The sequence below is a fragment of the Chrysemys picta genome, chromosome 16, assembly GCF_011386835.1.
Source record: "Chrysemys picta bellii isolate R12L10 chromosome 16, ASM1138683v2, whole genome shotgun sequence".
NCBI classification, from domain to species: Eukaryota; Metazoa; Chordata; order Testudines; family Emydidae; genus Chrysemys; species Chrysemys picta.
Genome location: NC_088806.1, coordinates 7598419 through 7623678, shown reverse-complemented (window position 1 = coordinate 7623678; position 25260 = coordinate 7598419). Strand labels below are relative to the sequence as shown.

Sequence of the window (25260 nt, the reverse complement as noted above, 5' to 3'; positions counted from 1 at the left end):
CGTGGCAGCGGCAGTATCCGGGACAGGGCCAGCCGAGGGGCCGGCCACTGGGGTGGGCGGGGGTTCAGGGGCAGGGGCAGGGGCAGGGGCAGAGTCCCCCGCCATTACAACCTGCAGCCGCTCCTCCCCTCTAGGCAAAAAACAAAACGAGGGAAAGGCAACCACTCCCCCCCGCTAGGCTGCAGGCTGGGGAGGAGGGTGCCAATGGAGAGGGCACACAGGAGCGAAAAGAGAGGGGTGGGGCACAGGTACCAAAAAAGAAAGCCGGCTCCCCCGGCTACACTGGGGCAGGGGGGGGGACTACAACAGTAAAAGGGGGGGTGAACAGTGCAAAAGGGGGGGGCAACAAAACGGGGGTACAAGCGCGCGCGGGGGGGCGTAGGGGGGGGGTGCACCGGAGCAGCGGCTCGAAAACAGAATGGAATGTCCAGCCAGCTGCAGCCCAAGGACAAGGAGGGGTAGGAGGAAAAACTCCAGCCAGCTGCAGCCCAAGGACAGGGCCGGGAACACGGCCAGCAGGCTAGGAACCGAGGGGGGGGGGGGGAATGGGCACCAAAAAAAAAATAAACCGAAGGGGCTCAAAAGGAGGGGGGTAAAGTAGGGCCAACTAATACAAAGGGGGCTACAGGGAGGGGACCCCACCAGCGAAACGTAGTTGGGGGGCAGGAGAAGTCCAGGGCGGGGGAAAAGGTGCACCCACAGCGTTCGCGAAGCGCAGGCTCTGCCGTTCACTGCTGCAAGTAAACAGTCCCGGACGATGGAAATGGCGGGGGGAGCAAACAGCCCCGCCGAGGGGCGAAAAGCAGGTCCAGGTGGCACGCGGGGCGGTGGAGGGGTTGTCGGCAGCTGTCGGCGGTGGGGGTGGTGGTAGAGGGGGAGCAGATGGACGAAGGGGGGGGGGCACCGCACCCCCCCCACACCCCCTTCAACAGTCGGCTACGGGGGACGGGATAGCAGGCTCCCAAGTCGACCTCGGAGCTTCCTGGCAAGCGACGGCTTCCAGTCCGAGGAATTACAAACGAGAGGCTCAGTACCGTCCACACTCCTAACGCGACTGGGGGCACCACCACCCCAGGAGCAAAGATGGCAAAGTCACTCAAAACACAGTCCTCAAACAACCCCCTCCACAATCTCCCGAACCAGGGACGCAGTCTCTTCGCACTCCGCGACGGAGGCAGCGGCTCCCACACAGGAACAGCAGCAGCAGCGAGCGGCAGTCAGCCGGCCGGGCAACCGGCCAGGCAGGCAAGCAAGCAGGCAGGTGGGCCCCCAGATGGTATCGGTGTTGGCGTTGGGGGGCCGATGCTTCTCCCTCCGGAGGCGAGGGCGAGGGGGGGGGCAGGCCGGCAAGGCCCCCCCCTCCGCACTCACTCACTCACTCACTCACGCAGCAGCAGCGGCAGCGGCAGCAACAAGGAGAGCAGCAAGCAGCAGCTGGAGAGGGCCAGGAAAGACCAGAGGGAGAAGGGAGCACAGAAAGCTCCGGCCTGGTTCCCGACGGCCCCTGAGGGAGAGGAGCCTGAATTGGCACCCAAGTGGGCGGAGCCACCGCCACCTGTTCCCGCCCCCCGGAAGTCAAGGGGCGGGACAGGAAGTATAAGAGCCAGGCCCCAGCCCTCAGTTAGAGCCCAGCGGCCGGAGAGGCCAGACGTGCCGGTGCGAGCTCCGGCTAGACCGAGCCTTTCCAGAGCCAGGTACCCCGACGCGGACGGACCGAGCCTCCCCAGAGCCAGATACCCGGACGCCGGCCGACCGGACCTCCCCAGAGCCAGGTATCCCGACGCGGATTGGCCAAGCCTTCCCCAAGCAAGGTACCCCGACGTAGACTGGCCACACTTGCCCCGAGCACGGTACCCCGAGGAGGGGCCCGAGCGCCCCCCTGACCGGAGACCGGAGGAGCGACCCGACCCAGACGACCCTCTGCGAGCTGAGGAACCCATGGTGTGGGACCCCGCTGTCGAGCCCGGCGAGGAGCAGGTACCAATGGAGGGGGAAATGGAAAGCAGCCCGGGGGTAGCTGACCCCAGTCTAGCTACAACAGAGAGCGAACCAATGTCGGTGTGTTGCGGTCAGGACCCCACCGACACAGCGGCAGACTGACTGCCGCTCTTAGGGCCCCGGGCTGGGACACAGTGGAGTGGGTGGGCCTGTGTCCCCCCTGCCACCCCACTTAACGGGTGGCAGCCTCCCCCTCCAGCCAGCGCTCTGGCACCGCAACTGAGCTATTGTTTGCTGCCCTGAAGGAGTGCTTGTTGCCCCACCCTGACTGAGGGTCTGGGGCGTCCCGAGTTTGTCCGTGCTCAGCTCCTGATACCCAGACCTGAGCCCGAACCCCTGAACTATTATTTGTTGCCCCGCCCTGACTGAGGGCCAGGGCCTACTAACTCTGTTTGGGGCTCAGCCTGCAGGAAGGTCCTGAGCCCCTGAACTATTGGTGGTTGCCCCGCCCTGACTGAGGGCCTGGGCCTACTAACTCTGCCTGGGCTCAGCCTGCAGGAAGGTCCTGAGCCCCTGGACTATTGTTTGTTGCCCCGCCCTGACTGAGGGCCTGGGCCTACTAACTCTGCCTGGGCTCAGCCTGCAGGAAGGTCTTGAGCCCCTGGACTATTGTTTGTTGCCCCGCCCTGACTGAGGGCCGGGCCTTAACTCCTGACTTTACTGCTCAGCCTGAAGGAAGGTCCTGAGCCCCTGGACTATTGTTTGATGCCCCGCCCTGACTGAGGGCCGGGCCTGAACCCCTGACTTTACGGCTCAGCCTGAAGGAAGGTTCTGAGCGCCCTGGACTATTGGGGGTTGCCCTCCCCTGAATAAGGGCCTGGGACGTCCTGAGTTTGTCAGGGCTCAGCTCCTGATCCACGGAGCTGAGCGCCTGAACTATTGTTTATTGCCCCGCCCTGAGCTAGCGCGGGGGCTTGACTGACTTTGTAATCCCCAGCTCCGGCAGTGAGGACCGGAGCCCGGGCCTGAGTTACTGCCGGACCCTGACGGAGAGCGGGAGCTCATTGCAGAGGCCGTGTACCTTTGGCCTAGTCCCTGCCAGAGGGGCGGAACCCTGAGACCGATCCAGGCCGTGTAGTGAGGCGGCCTGGCCCCCGACGGCCCCTGAGAGGGCCCGACCCCCGCACCGGACGTTTACAGGCTGCTCAACTTCCTTAACAGCTCTTACTCCATCTGAGACCTTTTCAAAGCTATCCACACTGGATCTTTCAAAAGGAAAGTCAGTGGGATCCATTTAGAACAGAACATTTTTGGCTGTTAGGAACTGAAACTTCCTTGATTAAATCACTTTCATACCCTTTAGTTGTAGCTAACTGCTTGCACAGATTACCATGAGGATTTCTTTCCTTAGCAGCTTTTCTAAGTAACATTTCATTCCTTTTAGAAATTTAGCCTTTACCTTCTTCACCTAGAGCTTGCTCTAAAGGAACACTTTCCTGATCAACAACAGACTCTTTCTGGGTCTTACTCATATCCAGGATCACCACTGGCCCATCAGGCGGATTTTTACATAATCCCCTTTTAGGCAAACTCTTAGACTCACTAAGTAAAAGGTTAGAAGCATTCTCCTTCCCTTTGCCACACATAAGCTCAGGAATTCTTTCCTTCTAGCTACAAGTTGTCAAACTGTCAGTAGACAACACAATCAAATCACCTTCATGCTCTCCTTGTGCCCTGGCTAGGATATCACCCTGATTAGACAGAGTTGCTACACCCATTTCCAACCACACATTAGCAATAGGCAAAATACAAGCACCAGAATTGTCTGATCTCTGGGATTTTGCGAAGACACAAACTGGATGCAACCTAGTTACAGTGCCATTTTCCCCAGCAGACACAAACTTAGGACCATTTCCTTCCTGGGCTTTAGTTGAATCCAGAACCAACTTTGAGACAACTGTACTATTCTCAACCATCACAGGCTGAAAGGCACCTTCTGTTTGCTTCACAGACAAAGAAGAGTTGGAGATACATTCTCCCTTTGCCAGACACACAGCTTGGCATCTCATTTCCCTTGTCCCAGCACACAGGGCTGTTCACAGACAACTGTTTGGAGACTGAAGTAGCTTCCTTCATAGGCAAGTCAATACCCCTGACAGACACAGGCACATTTCCTTCACCGTTACTATTCTCCACACTGGAAACAGGTAAGGTATAGGGCCACTCATCTTCCACTATCCTTGCCTTCCGAAACTGCTGACTAGACAAAGCCATCAGCTCACAAGGCTGCCTAGGCTCATCCAAACTTTCCTTACCAGGCAAATTGCCACTTCCAACAGATAAACTGCTGCTCTTCTCACTACACTGAGCTACTTCCAGCAAATCACAATTACCCTTTTCAGGTTCACTTTTACAAGCTATACTTGCCAATAATTCATCACCCATCAAAGATCTACCCTTTTCTTCCTCTGTTAGGGCTTTAACCTGACCATAAACTTTAATCTGCTCCTGAGAAACATTTTCCTGACCAATGAAATCTTTCTGCTTTTGATCTAACTCCAGATTTACTTTTGAGACACTGGATAGACATTCAGACACTTCGTTCACAGACACACTGCTTTCTCGTACAGACAAACAGCTACTACCCACCAGGTTAGAATCCCCCTCTCCATGGCCATAGCAAAACTGGTTAAACACAGAAAACTGCCCAGAGTAATACCACATATCAACATAGTTATAAACTGGATTTTCAAAAGGGTACAATTTCTGCTGTTCTTCCCTTGCTTTTTTTTTTTTTTTTTTTTTTTTTTTTTTTTTTTTGACTTGGAGCTGAAGTCTGGCCATCTCCTGTTGCATCTGGTGAATCCTCTCCTCAGCAGTCTCCTTCTCCAGCTGGGCCAAGGCTTGCTTCTCTCTCATTCGAATTTCTGCCGGTTTTTACTCATGTTCAAACTGCAGGCTGTCTTTCAGGGCTTGCAGTTTACTTGCTGCCTTTTGCATTCTAATTGCTTCTGCAGTTACTGTAGTATCAGGTAAGGGCTGTGCTCCTGCCTCCTGATCACTGGCCATTAACAGCTCTCTCAGTTCTTGATTTGTAGCTTTCTTTCTAAAGCTTATCCCCTTTTCTGAACACAAATCTTTCAGGGCTTTTTTGTCAAGACCCTCATATGCTCTTTGCTCATCCATTGCAACTGCTCTTTAACCAACCAAACTCTCAGTACCAAAATTCAAATTTGGATAGCGTGGGGTTCTGAGCCAAACCTTAATTGACCTGGTTCTCTGGATCCTAGCATGACTACACCACTGTGACGGTGCTGCCCGTGGGAGCCAACTGAGGTCACTCAATCAGGGTGAACTGCAAACAAAATGGGGCAGACAAACCCCAAAAGCTGGTGGCTATTCCAATACTTAGATTTACCAAGCCAGCACAAAACAGCTTCTATAGTACCTCACTGGTTACTTAGAAGTCCAAACAACGCAGTTCCCTTAAAGTAACCAGCCTCAGGCCTCCATCCAGACACACCTGTCAAACATATGATGATGATTACTGAAAATCTTATCTCATCATATAAAAGAAGAGGTTCTTCCAATCCCAAAGGATCAGCCACATACCCAGGTTCAATTATAACTTAGATCTTACCCAAAATACACACTAATAGCCAATTCTTATTAACTAAGCTGAAATTCATTAAAAAAGAAAAGAAAAAGAGAGTGTTGGTTAAAAGATCAATATACATACAGACTTGAATTCAATTCTTGAGGTTCAGATACATAGCAGAGGTGAGCTTGTAGTTGACAAAAGTCCTTTTAATTATAGTCCAATGTCCATATTCAGGGTGGCTCCAGTCAATGACTGGAGATCTCAATCCCTGTGGCTTAAGATTTCCCCCTCTTGAAACACAAAGCAGATCTGAGATGAAGTAGGATCAGGTCCCAGGATTCTTATACATTTCCAGCAGCCTTTCTGCCTAAGAAAACAATAGGCCTAACTCTCCTTCTTCCAAACATCCTGGCAATTAGCACAGGGTAATTTATCCATTAAACAGTTCAGATACAGGTTACCACAACCTTTGAAGAGACATATAGACAATAATACTATTTCACTCAAGTATCATCACAAATGTTAATATTCCTTTTTTTATCTTCGAATCAAAGCTATAGCGATAGACAAGACTTATTTGCTTACATAACAAGACCTGAGCAAACATCTACCCTTGAGATCTCTAACAATGCAGACTTGCATTTCGAAGCTCTATTCATTTACCTATCTTCCTGATCAGTCACTGAAGTTCACCCATAGGTCAGGTCAGTCAGTGAGTTAATTAACTCTTTCTGGCCCTGTCACCTTCCAATGAAATATTATATTACACTCATAACGTCAAAGAGGCCAACAAGAAACCTTCTAGTTCGGGCTCATTCATGCACTGCATTTACCAGTTGTCCTGGGCTCATTGCCCACGACCTGCACTTCTGCTGGCTGTCAGGCATAATGCCCTTTGACTCCCTGCCTTGCCTACAATCCTGTTTCTCAAGATCAAACCCAAGACCAGAAACTTACTGCAGCTTATGCAGCCCTGTAGAGCATTCAGAGACACAAAGAGAAGATCCATAGGTGACCTTGGCAAACCCCATAAGAATGGCCAGAGTGGGTCAGACCAAAGGTCCATCTAGCCCAGTATCCTGTCCTCTGACAGTGGCCAATGCCAGGTGCCCCAGAGGGAACTAACAAAACAGGCTTCCTGAGAGCACCTGCCCCCTTCCACCACAAGAGCAAGCAGGCAGGTGAGTCCCAGGAACCCCTTTGTTCCTGGGACGTGAGTCACCTTTTTCTCCACAGCCACTGCCCATCAGCAGGATTCCTCCTCCTCCGTCCTGGGCCTCAGTGCAACTAAATCTCCACAACTAGACAGCCGGCCCATCTGCTGCACCCAATCTCCCATACTTAAGCCTCCCTGCCAAAGTCCTGTACCTGGCTCCATAGAATTAAGTCTCACATCTAGCTAGGAACTCTGCTTCTTGTGCCCAGAGTGTCTCTGCCCCCTCAGTAGATGACCCAAGAAACACAGTGTCTGCCTTTCCAAAGAAGTGTGTGGAGAGACTTTTCTTGTGTGGCCTAATGGAGAAGATGCCTGACTTCAGGTCAGGTGATTGAGGATTTGAGTCCCTTCGTGGTTGTGCTTGTGCAGTTTTCCCTTTGTACTGAAAGTCCTGTTCTCTTCTTGGCTGCTCAGGCCAATCCTCTGGCTTCAGCCAGAGCCCTGGGAAGGAGTTGGGGGTTGGGCATGACAAGGGCGCGAGCCCCAGGTCTTCCAGTCTAGCCTTTACCATTCCTGACTTACCAAAGAAAATGTGTGGATTCCCGGGCTACAGTGTAGAGCAGTTTCCTCTTCCAAACGTGCACCTGTCCCTGTGCTTGAGGGGGCTTGCTAAATGGAGCCTGGGTGTTTCTCTGCTTCTCACCAGCTGTGGAAAAGCCTCTTGGGGAAAACTCTCCTGCCCCACTGCAAATGTGAGCACCTTGAGTTGGAACAGTAAGAGACCTCACCAGGGGGCTGGCCCTGCTTTCCTACCACCTTCTGATGTTGGCCACAGAGCATCAGCAGCCACCCTGCATGCTGATCTGCGGGTGGCCTTCAGTGGGTGTTTGGCATGCCAGGGAGCAGGCTGGCCAGGTGCCTTTGTGGCTGTCAGCTGGCCATGCATAGCCATGGTCCTCCTTGCCCTTGGTTACTCTGAGGCTTTTAAGCCTTCCCTTGGAGCTGTCAGCACAAGCCGCCTCTGCTCTAGGTGCCCAGAGGAGGAAAGGTGTGCTGGGCTCCAGCCTGGGATTCTTTCTCCCTCCTGCCTATCCCTATGAAGCCTGGCCCTGGCACTCCTTTCTTCAAGCACCACATGGGCAAGAGGAAAAGTGTGGCAGCAAGCACAAGGGCCAAACTTGTGGGCATCAGGTGAAGCAGCGAGAATCCCAAACATCAGGTCAAACCGCAGGTCCTCCGGAATCAGTAGCCAGGGTGGCAAGTTCTAGAGGCTTAACCCACTGCGACCACCCCGTCACACCATCCCGACCAAAGATCTGGCTCCAGTGGGCGTGAGTCACCCAGCAGGAGGGAAAAGACTCGCTCTTGCGCAACTGGAGACAGGAAAGGTGAGGTGTTGGTCCTGCTTTGAGCAGGGGGTTGGACTAGATGACTCCTGAGGTGTCTTCCAACCCCAATCTTCTATGATTCGCTCTCTGATTCATGAAACTTTGGATCCAAATGGTAAAAGACTGTTGTGCCCAATTTAATCATGGCATCCTTTAGGAGTGTGATCAATGCCACTTAACAAGGGAGCAGTGTTCTAAAAATAGTTTACCTGGGCCACAGGTCACCAATGCTTCCATCTCTGGGATGAAAATCAACCACCACTTCCTGCAATTTCTACCTGAGTTCTTGTCAAATCTTTCACCTTCCTTGGAGTAATTTTACACTTCTCTGGCATAGAATTCTTCACCAACCACACAACATATCAGTAGCGATAGTAAGGTATAACTCCCCCAACTATGCCCTTTTATTTCTTTACTCTAATGGCACAACTTTAAATTAGGGACTAAATTCAGGAGTGGCTTAGAATCCCTGTAAAACACCAAATGTCAGGTATCTATTAAAAATAGGTATCTTTCTGGAGCTATATCACATTCAACACCAGTTTCATTTTCTACACATTTGTAGCATCTCCCAGGAGTGACCTGAACAGAAATGTCATTTCCATTTTTCCCATCTCTACCTAGATAGGGATTGCATTTTCCAAATAAAAGGCAACATGCACCTGATCAGGAAGGAGATATCTTCAGGAGCGACCTCCTGCAGGGCAGGGCATGGCCCACAACTGCTTTGGGAGCCCAATGCATGGGTATTTTGCATAGTTACAAGTCATTTACTAGGGAATCCTCTTCCCAGCCCTTTAGAAAAAATATTGACCTAACCAATTGAACAACAGGGGGATTGGGATGGTGATGGAGAATAAGGGAATCCCTCTGACTTACCCTATCTTCTGTTGTTACAGAGGGTGAAATGACAATTTTTCCTATCCCTGCCCTGTTCCTGCTCTTTATTATAGTTCAATATATTTTAAGTGAGGAAAATGGTAGTAAAAATATCTGCTCTCCAAAGCAACTTGAAGCAGCATCAGAGCAGCTGGGAATGAAACAATTTGTTCCCCAAGAGGGAACTTGATGACTAACAATTGCTTTGAAATGGGGGAACAGTATAACTGTGATGCTCAGGGTTTGTTTAGACTAGGAAAAGTGATGGAGTTTAGGTCAGGTCAAGGGGAAAGTTAATGCCAGCCACTGGGCTGCATCTGTACTACAACTATAATTGTCTTTTTACACCAAGATCACTAACTTGAGCAGCCAACGCCATGTACAGTCCTAGTGGACGTAAGGCACAGGTGGTTTTTTCAATCAGTGTAGCTTGTTGGGATCAAACCTCTCTCCCCACTGGAGCCGATGAACTTTCCTGGCTGAGGGACACACTCCTACAACTCAAAAGGAAAGGAGTTGATAGAAAAGATCACAGGACTGACCCCAAAGAAGGGTGAGCTGCAAAGGCAGAAGCAGGCAACTCATCTGGTGGAGCTGAGAGGCGACGGTGAAGATGGTGCAAAAATCACTATGTGGGAATTAGCAAATGTGATTTTTTTTTTAAATTTTTTTGGCCAGCCCTAGTCAAGGGATTTATTACAGTTCTCTCTCATGTGAATGTTCTGATGTCTAATAAGGCTTGAGCTATTACTGAAGCTTTTCCTGCACTCAAAGCATGTGTAGGGTTTCTCTCCTGTGTGGATTGTCCTATGTGCGATAAGGTTTGAGCTCCGATTAAAGCTTTTCCCACACTCAGAGCATCTCTCCTGTGTGGATTCTCTGATGTCTGATAAGGCGTGAGCTCCACCTGAAGCTTTTCCCGCATTCAGAGCATGTATAGCAGGCCTGCACAATATATGGGCTCTGGGCTGCATGTGGCCTGCACGGGCTCCCTGGGTGGCCTGTGGGGGGTGAGTGGGCAAGCAGTGGAGTGAAGCAAGCCAACGGCTGCCTGGCCAGGTGGTGAAGAGGCCAGTGGCAGGGGGGCAGGTGAGCTGGCGGTGGGGGAGAGGGGGCTGAGGAGGCGAGCGGACGGCGGGGGGTGAGTAGGCGAGCCGGGGGCATGGGGGGATGATGAGCCAAGTGGGCGGGCAGTGGTGGGGGGAGCTTTATACTTGGGGGCATGAGGAGATGAGTCGGTGGCTGGAGGGGGGCATCCATTTTCAGTATTTTCATTAAAATAATTAAAAAAAATTGTTTGCTTTAATTGAAAAATTCTTAATAAAGTATCATTTCCCCCCCCGCAACCTTCCTTGTCAGCCCACAGCTGTTTCGGCGGGGTGGCACTGGGAAAGGAGGGTTTGTTTCCGCGGGGCTGGGCAGCACTTGGGGGGGGGGGGGTTGGCGGGGCTAGGGGATTTCAGCCCTCAGCTGTTTTCTTTGGAGTAATACGGCCCTCGCCGCTTTACGAGATGTGCAGGCCTGATGTATTTGGCATCTCCCCTTTGTGGATTCTCTGATGTCTGATAAGGCATGAGCTCCAACTGAAGCTTTTCCTGCAAGCGATAACTAAAGCTCTTCCCGCACTCAGAGCATGTAAAGGGTGTCTCGTGTGGATTCTACAATGTGAGATAAGTTGTGAGTGCTGACTAAAGCTTTTCCCGCACTCAGAGCACATGTAGGGCTACTCTCCGGTGTGGATTCTCTGATGCGTAATAAGGTTTGAGCTCCGATTGAAGCTTTTCCCGCACTCAGCACATGTGTAGGGTCTCTCTCCTGTGTGGATTCTCTGATGCATGATAAGGTTTGAGCTCCGATTGAAGCTTTTCCCGCACTCAGAGCATGTGTAGGGTCTCTCTCCTGTGTGGATTCTCTGATGCGTAATAAGGTTTGAGCTCCTATTTAAACTTTTCCCGCACTCAGGGCATGTATAGGGTCTCTCTCCTGTGTGGATTCTCTGATGCGTGATAAGGTTAGAGCTCCGATTGAAGCTTTTCCCGCACTCAGAGCATGTGTAGGGCATCTCTCCTGTGTGGATTCTCTGATGTCTGATAAGGTGTGAGCGCCCGCTGAAGCTTTTCCCACACTCAGAGCATGTGTAGGGCGTCTCCCCTGTGTGGATTCGCTGATGTGAGATGAGGCTTGAACTATCAATGAAGCTTTTCCCACATTCAGAGCATGTGTAGGGCATCTCTCCTGTGTGGATTCTCTGATGTGTGATAAGGGTTGAGTGATGACCAAAGCTTTTCCCACACTCAGAGCACATGTAGGGCTTCTCTCCTGTGTGGATTCTCTCATGTGTGATAAGGTGTGAACTCCGATTAAAGCTTTTCCCGCACTTAGCGCACATGTAGGGCTTCTCTCCTGTGTGGGTTCTCTGATGTGTGATAAGGTCTGAACGCTGACTAAAGCTTTTCCCGCACTCAGAGCATCCATAAGGTTTCTCACCTGTGTGGATTCTTCTATGTTTGCTCAGGGTAGAGCTGTGATTAAAGCTTTTCCCACACTCAGAGCATGTGTAGGGTGTCTCTCCTGTGTGGATTCGCTCATGTGAGATGAGGCTTGAACTATCAATGAAGCTTTTCCCGCACTCAGAGCACATGTAGGGCTTCTCTCCTGTGTGGATTCTCTCATGTGTGATAAGGGCAGAGTTCCAACTGAAGCTTTTCCCACACTCATGGCATGTATAGGGTCTCCCTTCCAAGTTGATTCTATCGCATGTTATAAGGTCTGAGTGGCTACTGAAGTTTTCCTCTGGCATCTGCTGAGTCTCACAGGCTTTTGCTTTTTCTCGGAGTGCACAACTCTCGGAAACATTCCCTTTGGATCTTCCTAATAACATTCCATGTGGTTCTACTTGCTCAGCATCTTCCTGCTGGGGTTTCTCCTCCTCATTCTCACTCACCATCCCATCACCTGAATGGGAGACACAGAGAATCCAGACATAGGTCACTCCCTGCGCCGGAAAGAAAGGAAATCTCAGAAAGAGGAATGGAAAAAGGGATGAACAAACCAAAATATATGTGGGAGAGATCAAACCTATCAGGAGCTGATTTTTCGCAAACCCTTCCCCAGAGGAGAGAGGAAGGGATCAGTTTTGGTCCGCATCTCACCAGAACACTCACGGGAAAGCAAAATCGGGGAGGGACCTGCTGCCAGTTGTCAGTCAGAATAGCTGGGAAGCCATGTGTGACATCTGCCATAATGATTCCATTCTGCAGGGAACTATCCTGAACTTGGAGAGCTCACAGGGTCTTTGTAGGGCATCCCAAATGTTTCCTGCATTCCTAAACAGTTGTTGAGTTGGTTTAACCAATTCCTCACCTGTGCAGGCAGCTCTCAGGAGCACTTCTTTCTCAGACCCCTGGAGGTCTGGGACCCACGGCTCTTCCCCTCGTTCCAGCTGCAAGATCACATCAGGTTTGGAAACTGGAAACCCTACTCCAGGCAAAGAAAACAAGGGAGGTCAGTTGAATTCGTGGGATACTGGTCACAAAGAATATTCCATGGTTTTAATTCCAGCTCATTTTTAAGCAGTAAAATACCAAGGCCATCTTCCCTGGCTCAAAGTGGCAGGAGAGGTATTATTATTATGAATCATATTCATTACCTTAGTGCCTAAAGTCCAACTAACAGTGGGTCCCCATTGTGCTAGGCACAGTACAAACACAGAACAGTAGATGACCCATGCCTTGAAGAATTTACAATCTAAATAGACAAGACAGAGACACGGATTGAGGGAAGGAGTAGAATCCACTGTTAGAATAGGGATATTCAGGCCTGCCTGTAAAGTCTATACTTTAAGAACTTAGGTGTATTTTTATCACTTAGCTAGTTACAGAGGTATAAAAACAAAGAATCAAAATCACAGTCTGCCTGTGTATGGACCTTCTCTCACTAGGATAGTCTGACGCCTTGTTCTTAGGCTAAGGCCTTTGGCTAAGCAGCAGTGGCAGCCATAAGCTGGGAAGCGTAGGGTCACATCCTCACATCCCAAACCAGTCACACTGAAATAAGGTGCTATTGGGCTGTTGGGAAGACGATCCTGCCTGGATAGTGCCCATCACCACCAGATAAAGAAACAAATCTTAAGATGGTTAAAGAAAACTTAGTTTGATAGCATCCTGTCTGGCAAGAAATCACTTATCAATGGTTGTGGTTGTGAACCCCTCATTTACGTATTGTTTTATCTTTATGGCCACCACTTTTACCTTGTTAATCAGTCTGGTTCTCTAATTGTTTCTTTCTGCTGTAAAATTAATGTTGCTAGATGTAAGTAAATTACGTAGTGGGATATAATTGGTTAGAGAATTATGTTACAATATGTTCGAATTGGTTAGTTAAATTTCAGTAAAATGATTGGTTAAAGTATAGCTGAGAATATGACAGAATATAGGGTCAAACAGGAGGGGGAAAGGAAATTGGAATCATGTTTCTTAAGGGGGGAAAACAGGAACAGGGAATGGGGACACAGGCAAGGCTCTGTGGCATCAGAACTGGGATGGGGGAAACAGGGAAAATGCGTTATCAGAGCTGGGAAAGGAACACTGGGGAACAGACTATCACGTATAGAGAGAAGCCCGACTGGTGTGAAGAGCTTCGGAATATGCCTGCTTGGAAACTAACCCCAATAAACATTATCTGCGCTTCAGACTTCTGGTCTTTTGCTGCTTCCTGTCAGCGTGACAAGAACCAGGGAAGTGGAAAGCCCTCTAACAAAACTGACATGATCTGATAACCAACAGGTAAGCCTTTAAGGAAGGTTTTAATACATTTTGGAACTGATCAGGGATTCCCACAAGGACTGATGAAGGGGCAATGGTAAATACACATTTTGATCCTTTTCTTGTTTTATGTTTTCTCCATAAGGTGCACTGTCATGGATCCATAGGATCTGTGCAATGCCCTGGCTTTTAAACAGTCCTTGGAAGGTGCCCCTTGAGTGCACTAGACCCCCGAGGGATCCCACTCTTCCACAAGGATAGGCCATGTAGCTCAATACCTGAGACTGAGCCTCTGGCTTCAACACTCCTATTTCAACCTGTCAGCTCGGTCAGCAGGTCCAGCTGAACGACACTCCTGTTCAGAGACTGCTCCTCAGTCAATGCACGGAGCAAGTTTTTGCTGTGACACTTGACTTTTAAAACATAGCAGGGTTTATTAGTCAACTGAAACGCAGCATTGGAAAGTCCTTAGATTAGCACAGGGAAGCAAAAAAGACAATATAGTCCATACTGGCCAATGTCCTTGAGCCACGCTGCTGTAGAAAACGTTTTGGTTTCCTTTCACTGTGACTGTCCATTTGTCTTCGCTCTGGTAGAGCTCCCAGCGTCTGCGAGCCCAATTCTTCCTGCTCCCAAAAACATAACGAGTCCATGTATACTTCACTCAGCCAAACGGAGATCCTCCCATGGACAGGTGACAATTATTCCCTTGTCTCTGTTGGGTATTCCATTGATGTAGGTTGGTCGAAGCCAGTCCTTAATAACCCATTCATATCACCCCATGACAGATACATGACTCCTGCTCGTTATAATCATAGTAACACCAATCACAGAGGGAAACTGAGGTGTGTATTGGCATCATATCACCAAAAGTATCACCAAATTCCCACCTCTATCACACACACAGTGCTCACAGCCCTTTGAGAGAAAGCAAAGCACATGAACTGGACGGTAGTCCAGTGAACACAGTGGAGAACAAGCTGCAATCCTCAAACCCTAGTCAAAAAGAAGAGGCATGTGGGTCGCTACCCATACAGAGGGGTTGGCTAGAGGCCTGATACCTGAGAGGGCATTGCTTGAGCAGACCATGGAGGCAGGTCAAAGGCTTAGCTACCCCAGAACTGTGACATCACAAAAGCACGTTTTGGGGAATTAGGAAATCTAGTGACTCAGGTGTAATGGGAGGGAGAATTAAACTCCCTCAGTGTGTGGACAAGGCTGGGGAATTTAACACTAAAATTCAGGAGTAACAGCCTCTAATTCTTCCGGAAAAGAAGAATGTAAGAAACAAGAACTGGGCCACGCAACCTAGGAGGTACAGGCTCAAAGATCCAAGGAGTCTGTAGGGAAGACAGCTTCTGGCTGCTGCACATGGGGAGAGGAGTGACAAGACTCTTTCCAAACTCTCACTCCTGCTGACCCCAACCTGATTTTATGATCTATGACCTAGTCACATGTCTTGTGGGCAATTTTATACTAGCTAGAGGTAAAATGTCATTATCAGAGTATTGCTTATTAGCTTGGAATATGCATGGAGGGGCAAGGAGGTGAATATAGATAAATGGGTTATTAAGGGCAGGGACTACACTACAGCCGGGATCAAAGCTCTGAGATCGATCCACCGGTGGTCGATGCAGCGTGTCTATTAAAGACCCGCCAAATTGACTGCAGATCGCTCTCCAGTCGACCCCTGTACTCTACCCCTGACGAGAAGAGTAAGGTAAGTAGACATGCAGTAACTCGACCTAAGGTACATCGACTCCAGCTACGTTATTCACGTAGCTGGAGTTGCGCAGCGTAGGTTGAGTTACTGCGGTAGTGTAGACATAGCCTAAGCTTGCTACAGTTAAGGGCCTGTTATATTAGGTTGAGGCTTTGTGGGAGTAGTTATGCTGAAGTCTGGGATTTACCCAAATAGGCTAAGGAGAGAATCCCAGGTCAGATATTTTGCACCCTCATTTTAAGAGACTAACGAGTAACCACAAGCGGGTGGAATATGCCACAGGATTCTGAAAGAAGGAAGTTTGGGGCGGGCTTTAGCAATTAGGTTGCTATGCAGTATCTCAGTAGTTGGACCGCATTCATATATTGGAATTATTAATAAATAAGTGATGTAAATCATGAGTATTAATGCTTGATGCTTAATTAAGGACTTCCCAAAGGCCACATATGGGTTGGGGCAGCTATTGACATTATTGTAATCAGAGTAAAGGAGCAGATATGGTATATAGCCATCCTATTACCATAAGGAAATGGATAAAATACCTCTCCTAATTATCATTTTTTCATTTTGTCATGTCTCCGAGACAGTATAAACTGAAGAAGGGCCTCCCTTCTGAGGGTCTCCCTTGCCCCTCGATCTTTGTTTCCAATGGTATACATAACTTGTAAGTATGCACAGTGCAAGACCCTCTTTACTATACTTATCTTAGTCTAATTGTTATGTGTATTGATCCTTGCCTATGATTTCAATTATAACTGTCTGTATTAAATTAAGTTTCTGTGTGTTTCACCAAATTTCATATTCGCAATTAACTTTAAGTTGCCATGTACAAGGGCAGTTGTACCCCAATACGTAGGTGTAAAAATTGTACAGGCTACCCTACCACCCTGTAAAAAGCAACAGAGGGTCCTGTGGCACCTTTAAGACTAACAGAAGTATTGGGAGCATAAGCTTTCGTGGGTAAGAACCTCACTTCTTCAGATGCAAGTAATGGAAATCTTCAGAGGCAGGTATAAATCAGTATGGAGATAACGAGGTTAGTTCAATCAGGGAGGGTGAGGTGCTCTGCTACCCTGTTTCCCCGAAAATAAGACATCCTCCGAAAATAAGGCCTACTTACAGTTTTGCCTCTCGTTGTAATATAAGGCATCCCCCCGATAATAAGACCTCCCCGATAATAAGGCATCCACCGATAATAAGGCATTTTTCATTTCTGAAAAATAAGACATCCCCTGAAAATAAGACCTAGCGCATCTTTGGGAGCAAAAATTAATATAAGACACTGTCTTATTTTCGGGGAAACAGGGTAGCAGTTGAGGTGTGAACACCAAGGGAGGAGAAACTGCTTCTGTAGTTGGATAGCCATTCACAGTCTTTGTTTAATCCTGATCTGATAGTGTCAAATTTGCAAATGAACTGGAGCTCAGCAGTTTCTCTTTGGAGTCTGGTCCTGAAATTTTTTTGCTACCACCCTGTGACATCATCAACAAAGTGCCCATTTGTGCTTGGGTATTGGCCCTATTATGGGAGGAAGGAATGCAGCAAGGACTCAGGGTCGGTGACCGGGGTCGCTGTGCATAGAGATGGGGAGGTTATATGGGGAAGGGGGTAATGAGTGGGAAAGGGAGGTCAAGAGTTAAAATAATAATATTTGGGGGGGAAATGTATAATGAAGTGAAACTGAACAGAAATAAAACTGGACTGTAAGCTCTAAAGAAACAAGGCTTGGGTAGGGATTCGAGGTTAAAGGTCCGGGATCCATCACAGCTCTAGATCCCCAAACCTCTCTCCCTCCCACTGACCCACCCAGCCCACTTCCTGGGTGTCCTTCCTCCACACTCTCCTCCCCTTCTTCCCATTACCCTCAATTGTCACCACTTCCCAGCACCTTGGGAGCTTCTTGTGTTCCCTCCTCTTCTCTCACTACCTCATCCCTTCCTGCTGCTTCTTAGCTCTAATCCTTCACATACCTTCCCCATGTCCTGGCACCCCAGAATTATCTACTCCCTCCTTTTTCTACCTTCCCACAGCTCTGTTCTCCCTTCACCCATGGGGTTCTGAATGGCAACTTTATGCACTCTCCTATCAAAAGATGAGCTCATCTGACTGTCACACAAGTCATGCATGAGTCCTATAACTATTTACTCAATTTAGAATTTACAGGTGGCATATTTTCCTCTTAAAATGAGGAAAAGGCATGAAAACTCTAATTATTAATGTCTCCAATAAGGATCCATTAAATGTAATTTTAAAATGACTGACAGCACCAAAAAAGCACATGTCCAAAAATTATTCTAGTGGGTGGGAGATAAGGCAAAAAAAAGGGGGGCAAGGAAATGTCTCAAAACTTGTATGATGAATAAAGGTATAAAGTTATTACTACTCAGGTTCTTTAGAGACCCCATAGCTTCTAATAACTGAGGGGACAGGACTCCTTACCCAGCAAGATCACCGTCTCATAGTTCTCCTGCATGACATCCCTGTAGAGGGCTCTCTGAGTGCGGTCCAGCAGAGCCCCCTCTTCCCTGGTGAAATACACAGCCACCTCCTCGAAAGTCACTGGCCCCTGAAAGAGCAAGAGTCCAACACTCAGTATCTGCTGCCCCAGTCACAACCCCACTATTCACAGAACAGTAGCACCAGGTAAATGGAAGTTCCGGGAGGCACATGTTAACAGAGTCCCACCCCACCTTCCCTAGAGCAGCCAGGAGGCATCAGGGGGTAGAAAGAGAGAACCTTTGTGTCTCCCAACTGACACATGGAGGCAGGGTCTTCACATTTATCATATACCTACTAGTTACAGCTTGATATAGGAGATGGGGCTATCTCTGGACCCTGCTGGTGGCTCCCTGGTAGGAATCCTAACACTTTCCAAATAAAATATATGGAAGGAAGGGGAAGTCAATAGTAAAGAATATAAGTTAGAAGGTCAGAATTGTAGAAAATTGGTAAGGGAAGATATCAGAAATCAATGACCAATCAATGAAAATAAGAAGGAAGTTTTGAAAAGTATATTAATCCTAACAATGGTAGTGATAAATTTCTAGACGGAAATGGCAGAATTATCAAAAATAATGCAGAAGAGGTAGAAGTGTTCAATAAATATTTCTCTCCTGAATTTGGAGAAAAACAGATGATGTACTCATATCATAAAATGTTGATGATGACACTCTTTCCATTCCAACAAGAACTCACGAGGACGTTAAACAGCAGTTATTAAAGTTAAACATGTTTAAAAAAACAGGTCCAGATAACCAGGTCCAAGAGTTTTTAAAGACCTGGTGGAGGAGCGTGGTGGGCTATTAATGTTGATTTTAATTAGGACTTGGAACACTGGAGAAATTCCAGAAGACTGGAGTAAAGCTAATGCTGTACCAATACTGAAAAGTGTAAAAGAGATGACCCAGTTAATTACAAGAGTGTCAGTCTGATATCAATACTGAGCAAAATAATGGAGCAGTCGATACTGGATTTCATTAATAAAGAATTAAAGGAGGGTAATATAATTAGTGCCCATTAAGAAAGGTTTAGAGAAAATAGATCCTAGAAAACTAACTGGATATCCTTATTGGATGAGAACAAAAGTTTGGTCACAGCTAATAGTATTGATGTAATATACCGAGATTTCTGTAATGCATATGACTTGGTTCAGCACAATATTTTGACTAAAAAACTAGAATAATACAAAATAAACACAGCATACATTAAATAGATTAAAAACTGTGACTGTAAATGGGGAACCATGGTCAAGTGGATTTATTTCTAGCGGGTTCCCACAAAGATTGGTTCTTGGCCCTGTGCTATTTAACATTCTTATCAATGACCTAGAAGAGAATATAAAATCAGCACTGATAAAGTTTGCAGTTGCCAGAAAGATTGGGGATGGTGGTAACTAATGAAGGTGGGAGGGATAGCTCAGTGGTTTGAGCATTGACCTGCTAAACCCAGGGTTGTGAGTTCAATCCTTAAGGGGGCCACTTAGGGATCTGGGGTAAAATCAGTACTTGGTCTTGCTAGTGAAGGCAGGGGGCTAAACATGATGAATTTCCAGCTCTATGAGATAGGCATATCTCCATATATTATAAGTGTCAATAGATTCAGGCTCCAGTACTGGGAGTCTGTGAAGTTTTCCCAGCCCTGGCTGGAGCATTATTTCCTGTTCCACAAAGAGGGGAAGTTCCATTCCCAACTCCTGTGCCTTGAAATTAGGCCCTATCAGACACTACACCCCATATTCAGTATAGTAATATGATTGGAACATAATTATGATGCATTTTGTGCAAGATGCATCATGTGCTGAATATGATTATCCTATTTGTGTGCATGGATCATGTTTGTACTGAAGTTATGGTTATTGACTATGTATCTGCATTTCAAATGTGCTTACTCTGGGTAACGCCCACAACTAGCCTTTCAGGTACAACAATGAAGAAGCCAGACAGTGCTGATGACTCATCAACAAAGAATATGGCTAATGGACCATGGAAGCGTTTAGCACTCAGCAGGGCATGCTACGGCATGTGACCAGACCACATGACAATGAACTCCATTTTGGTACCTGTATTTTTCCACAAACTGGACTGGGAAATGACCTTGGAAAAAAGGGGTCCCGCCATATGGAAAAGGTACATAAGGTAGGGTGTGACATCATCTCTTGGCCTCATTCCCCATACAAGAGAACTTATGGAAACTGAGGAAGTAAGACTGAACTGGAGGAAGTGCTGGTCCCAGGGTAAAGGGATTTCTAGCTTGTGTATGGAAACTTGTGGGCCTGCTTGTACCATCAGTCAGGGTGAGAAATTGCTAATTCAAATTCTATCCATCTAGTATGTTAGGCTTAGTTTGAGTTTTTGGTTATTTGCTAAGTAATCTGCTTTGATCTGTTTGCTATCACTTATAATTGTTGGGATATGTTAGGGTTAAGTAAAAGAGCTGGGAAGCTGCTAATGTGCTGACATGGCAGTAGGGGACAAAAGCATAAGCAGGCAGCAATTCTTTGCTTAATAAATAAGTTGCCATATTTTTCCTTTCCTTGCTGCTTGTAAGAATTGATAAGGATGCAGCTGCATGAGAAATCTAGTTGTCGGAATGAATGTCCTTTGTGTGAAAGAAAGTAAAATAAATGTTATCTCCCCTTCCCTTCCTTTCCCAGCTACATAAACAAGCCCTGGCTTATGGCCCCTTCCTCCCTCCCCTGAGAACTGCTCATTGCCCCTTCCTCCGTCCCCTGAGAACTGCTGATTAAGGAAATTTGTAGCAACACATTAATGCAAAGAACTGTATTTTCAAGGTAAAAATGTCTGTATGACATGTGTAATCCTGTGAATAATAGATAGGGGTGGGTATACTAACAGTATGGGTGTTTCTATTACTTAATAAGGGTTTTGGGGGTGTTGTAATGGATGTAGGTGTGTACATACTAACTGAGATAAAAGGAGTGTGATGTAACTAATGCAGTGCTCACTCGACAATTGGGTCGAGGGGAACAAGTATCACAATAAAGAAGCCCATACTCAGATCCGCCTCTGGGTTAACCTGCCTCTTTATTCTTCTAAAAATAATCATTTAACATCTATCTTTCTGCAGTTAATAAACTTGTTTTATGCTTTATCTTAACCAGTGTTAAGTATTTTGAGTGAAGTATCTGGGGAAAATTTGAGATTGGTTAGCACAAGCTTATTGTGCGTATCTTTCCCATATCGAGGGGAAGGCAAATTATATTAATGAGATTACATTGCAGAGAGCCCTGTGCACTATAAGATGGTATAATTCTGAATTTATACTACAGCAAGTGTACAAGGTTGGGGAGCTGGGAAATCGGCTGTTGTCTTCTATCTGTCCTTGAGTAGCTTAGGTAAAGCACTCAGGTAGCTTAGTTGGGTGTATGGCACCACCTGCTGTCATGTTGGGTGATAACAGGGCCTGGAGAGCCTGACTGAATCTCCAGCAAAGCAGTGTGAGAAGGGCCAGCCCAGCTTGAGGGTTAGAGGGCATAGCGGTTCCCAGAAGCCCCCGAGACTGCACCCTGGGGGTGACAACCCATGACACCCTAGATTACACAAGTCTCAGAGGGTTTGTCACATCCTGTTATTTCCTGCCTCCCACCACGTGTAGCAGCTACCACCTTCTTATGCCTTTATTGCTCCTCTCCCTCCAAGCAGAGCCCAACACCAACTCCGTGATAATCTCTTACCTGAGCCACCTCCATTGCAGCCATTTCCTTCCCCCTGGGAGGATGGGATGATCTGGAGCAAACGTGGATGTTATTCTGTAGCCTGACAGGACGAGAAGGGCAATGTGAGAGAATTCAGATGGGGTTTTCATCCATTCCACATGCTGATTCCCCCCAGGATTTTTCCATGCTAATGGACATTCTAGGTTCTGCCACACTGTAAAGCACAGAGTGACCTTATTCCAGAACAGGCCTAGCCCCCTCTCACCAGGGTGTAACCCTCTGAGACATGGTGACACCCTCCCAGTAACAGTCTCTCTGTTACACTTATAAAGTTTGCGGATGATACCAAGCTGGGAGGGGTTGCAAGTGCTTTGGAGGATAGGATTAAAATTCAAAATGATCTGGACAAACTGGAGAAAAGGTCTGAAGTAAATAGGATAAAATTCAATAAGGACAAATGCAAAGTACACCGCTTAGGAAGGAACAATCAGTTGCACACATACAAAATGGGAAATGACTGTCCAGGATGGAGTATTGTGGAAAGGGATCTGGGGGTCACAGTGGATCACAAGTTAAATATGAGTCAACAGTGTAACGCTGTTAGAAAAAAAGCAAACATAATTCTGGGATATATTAGCAGGAGTACTGTAAGCAAGACACGAGAAGTAATTCTTCTGCTCTACTTCGCACTGATTAGGCCACAACTGGAGTACTGTGTCCAGTTGTGGGTGCCACATTTCAGGAAAGATGTGGACAAATTGGAGAAAGTCCAGAGAACAGTAACAAAAATGATTAAAGGTCTAGAAAACATGACCTATGAGGGAAGATTGAAAAAATTGGATTTGTTTAGTCTGGAGAAGAGAAGACTGAGAGGGGATATGGTAATAGTTTTCAAGCACATAAAAGGTTGTTACAAAGATGCGGGAGAAAAATTGTTCTTTTTAACCTCTGAGGATAGGATAAGAAGCAATGGCTTTAAATTGCAGCAAGGGCAGTTTAGGATGGAGATTAGGGAAAAATCTTCCTGTCAGAGTGGTTAAGCACTGGAATAAATTGCCTAGGGAGGTTGTGGAGTCTCCGTCCTTGGGGATTTTTAAGAGCAGGCTGGAGAAACACCTCTCAGGGATGGTCTAGATAATACTTAGTCCTGCCTTGAGTGAAGGGAACTGGACTAGATGACCTCTCAAGGTCCCTTCCAGTTCTATGATTCTATGAACCAAAGGCCAGAGAAGAGCAGAATGAAAGGAGTCACTTTGGGTGATTCTCCCTGTTATTGTCCCCAAGGCAGGTCTCTCAGGTTTACAAAGTTGTTTGATGCTCCAGCCTTTATACAGTCTCTCCTGGGAGTGCCCCCTTTCAAGGGCTGGGCCTAGTTTTAGCTTTTGACAAGCGTGAACTCAAGGGCGCTGAGACTGGGCCTTCTTGCCTCAGCATACCTAGCTTTTTTCTGTGGCTCCCCAGTGAGTCCAAATGAGTAGATATGCCTCAGAGACTGTGAACATAAGAAGGGCCCACTGCGTCAGATCAATGGTCCATCTAGCTCAGTGGCCAATGCCAGGTGCTTCAGAGGGAAAGAACAGAACAGGGAATCATCAAGTGATCCATCTCCTGTCACCCATTCCCAGCTTCTGGCAAAGAGAGGCTAGACACACCATCCCTGCCCATCCTGCCTGTGACACTGGCAGATAAAGTGTTAGCTCTTGCAAAAGCCCCCATGTCTTAATTGAATATTGTGATGGGGCAAGGGCAGATGGCTACAGTAAAGTAGTGAGGAACAGGTATATTAGCCCCAGGCTAAACAAATCCCTGGTACCATGGTAACCAAATGACAGTTGCTCCAGGTTAATCAAGACACCTGGAGTCAATTAAGATCCTTCTAGAAGGCAGTGGAGACAGCTAGATTGATCGGGACACCTGAAACCAATCAAGGGCTGGCTTGAACTAGTTAAAAGCCAACCATTTAGTCAGTGAGGTGTGGGTGTTAAGAGCTATGCTGTTGGAGGACCGAAGCAATACAAAGCTGTATCAGGTGCAAGGAAGGAGGCCCTGAGGTAATTGTGAAGAAGATATTGAGGGGGGCGGGCTGCTGTGGGGAAGTGGCCCAGGGAATTGTACACATCCTATTTCCAAAAAGTCAGCTTCCATAACTGCTAATTTTAGGGTCCCTGGGCTGGAGCCCGGAGTAGAGGGTGGGCCCAGGCTCCTCCCTCCCCCTCCCTGATTAATTACTGAGACTGGGAGACAACAGAGACTGCGTGAGGGAGGGCTGTTTCTCCTCACCTCCCTTGCTAGCTTATGATGAAAATGGCTCAGTAGACTGTGACCCTTGCCTCTAGAGCGAGAAGGGCTACATGGAGGGTCACAGTGAGTCTCTGAGGCTAGCAAAATCCGCCAGGAAACGCAGGACCCACAGAGTCAAGGACAGAACTTTGTCACAATATGGACAAACACATAGCTGGAATCTGTCTGACTCACCTGTGTTAGTATTGTTAAAACAGGTATTAGAATTGTAAGAATATGTTTAGACTTTATTGAATGCTTGTGAGTTGCTGCCTGGGTTAATATCTGACTAGTTGCAGGGGGTTGGACTAGATGACCTTCTGAGGTCCCTTCCAACCCTGATATTCTATGACTGGCAGTAACCTGAACATTGCTGTGATTCGTGGTGTAAGGCAGTAGTTCTCAATCAGGGGTCTGGGGCTGGCTGGGGGGCCACTAGTAGGTTTCAGGGGGCCCCCAAGCAAGGCCAGCATTAGACTCGCTGAGGCCCAGGGCAGAAAGCTGAAGTCCCCAGCGCATGGGGCTGAAGTCCAGGGCCCTGAGCCCCACCACCAGGGGCTGAAGCCAAAGCCTAAGCAATGTAGATTTGTGGGGCCCCTGTGGCATGGTACCCTCAGAGAGGAAGAAAGTGCCCCAAGGCCTCAGGCAGAGGGTTGAGCCCTGACCCACTACTGGCTTAGAGGTTTCTGCCAGTCAGGAAGGGGTAGCAGTGAGAGAAGACTGGCAACTGATGGTTGGAGGGGTGAAGAGGTTTGGGGTATGGTGGGGGAAGAAGTGTCTGGGACTGGATAACCTGGGGCTGGGCAGTCTCCATAGGGGACACTTGCTCCTCCTGTGCCCTTTCCACACGCTCTTGTGAGCAGAGAATGACTTGTCCCCACCCCCAGAGGCAGCCCTGTCTGAGGACTCTTCCAAGTTACACCCACTAACTCTCTTCCTAGTTGGGGTATAGCTCAGGGCAATAATTTCCCACCAAGATCAACCCAGCTAGCTGTTGGCTGTTCTGGTGCAACAGAGTGGGCGAAAGGCAAAACTGCAGCACTTCTCGGGCAGAATTTATTTTCTTCATGCAAAAAAAAAAAGAAAGAAATTATGCGCTGGACGTGAATTCTGTGCACATGCAGCGGCACAGAATTCCCACATGAGTAACTCATACCCGGCACAAACATAACCTGCACACTCCCATCTTTTCTCCCTAAGTGTCGAGTCCCAGAGTTGCTGCTGTCATTAATGCACACAGACTTTCACTCCCATCAATGCTTGTGAGACCCAATCCAATGACAGGACTGACCCCTTATTCTCCCATCACAGGGGACAGTCTCAGCTCAGGAAGGGTGAGAGTGAGAGGGGCTACAAA

General features: G+C 47.8%; 1 protein-coding gene across 2 annotated transcripts in view; it reads right to left on the bottom strand.

The window, feature by feature from the left end:
• Positions 1 to 574: 574 nt before the first annotated feature.
• Positions 575 to 25260, bottom strand: part of LOC112061178 (zinc finger protein 501-like) — a 44981-nt gene continuing 20295 nt past the window's right edge. Inside the window, exons 2-6 of one of the 2 annotated variants that reach the window (XM_065569892.1) lie at positions 21642 to 21723; positions 17888 to 18014; positions 16569 to 16661; positions 12326 to 12439; positions 575 to 11917 (exon numbers count right to left, since the gene is read on the bottom strand). In XM_065569892.1, the coding sequence (XP_065425964.1) occupies positions 10686 to 11917; positions 12326 to 12439; positions 16569 to 16661; positions 17888 to 18014; positions 21642 to 21665 (1590 nt within the window). In that variant the 5' untranslated portion in view covers positions 21666 to 21723 and the 3' untranslated portion in view covers positions 575 to 10685. The remainder of the gene's footprint in view (positions 11918 to 12325; positions 12440 to 16568; positions 16662 to 17887; positions 18015 to 21641; positions 21724 to 25260) is intronic. The other variant, XM_065569893.1, reaches the window with a different exon arrangement.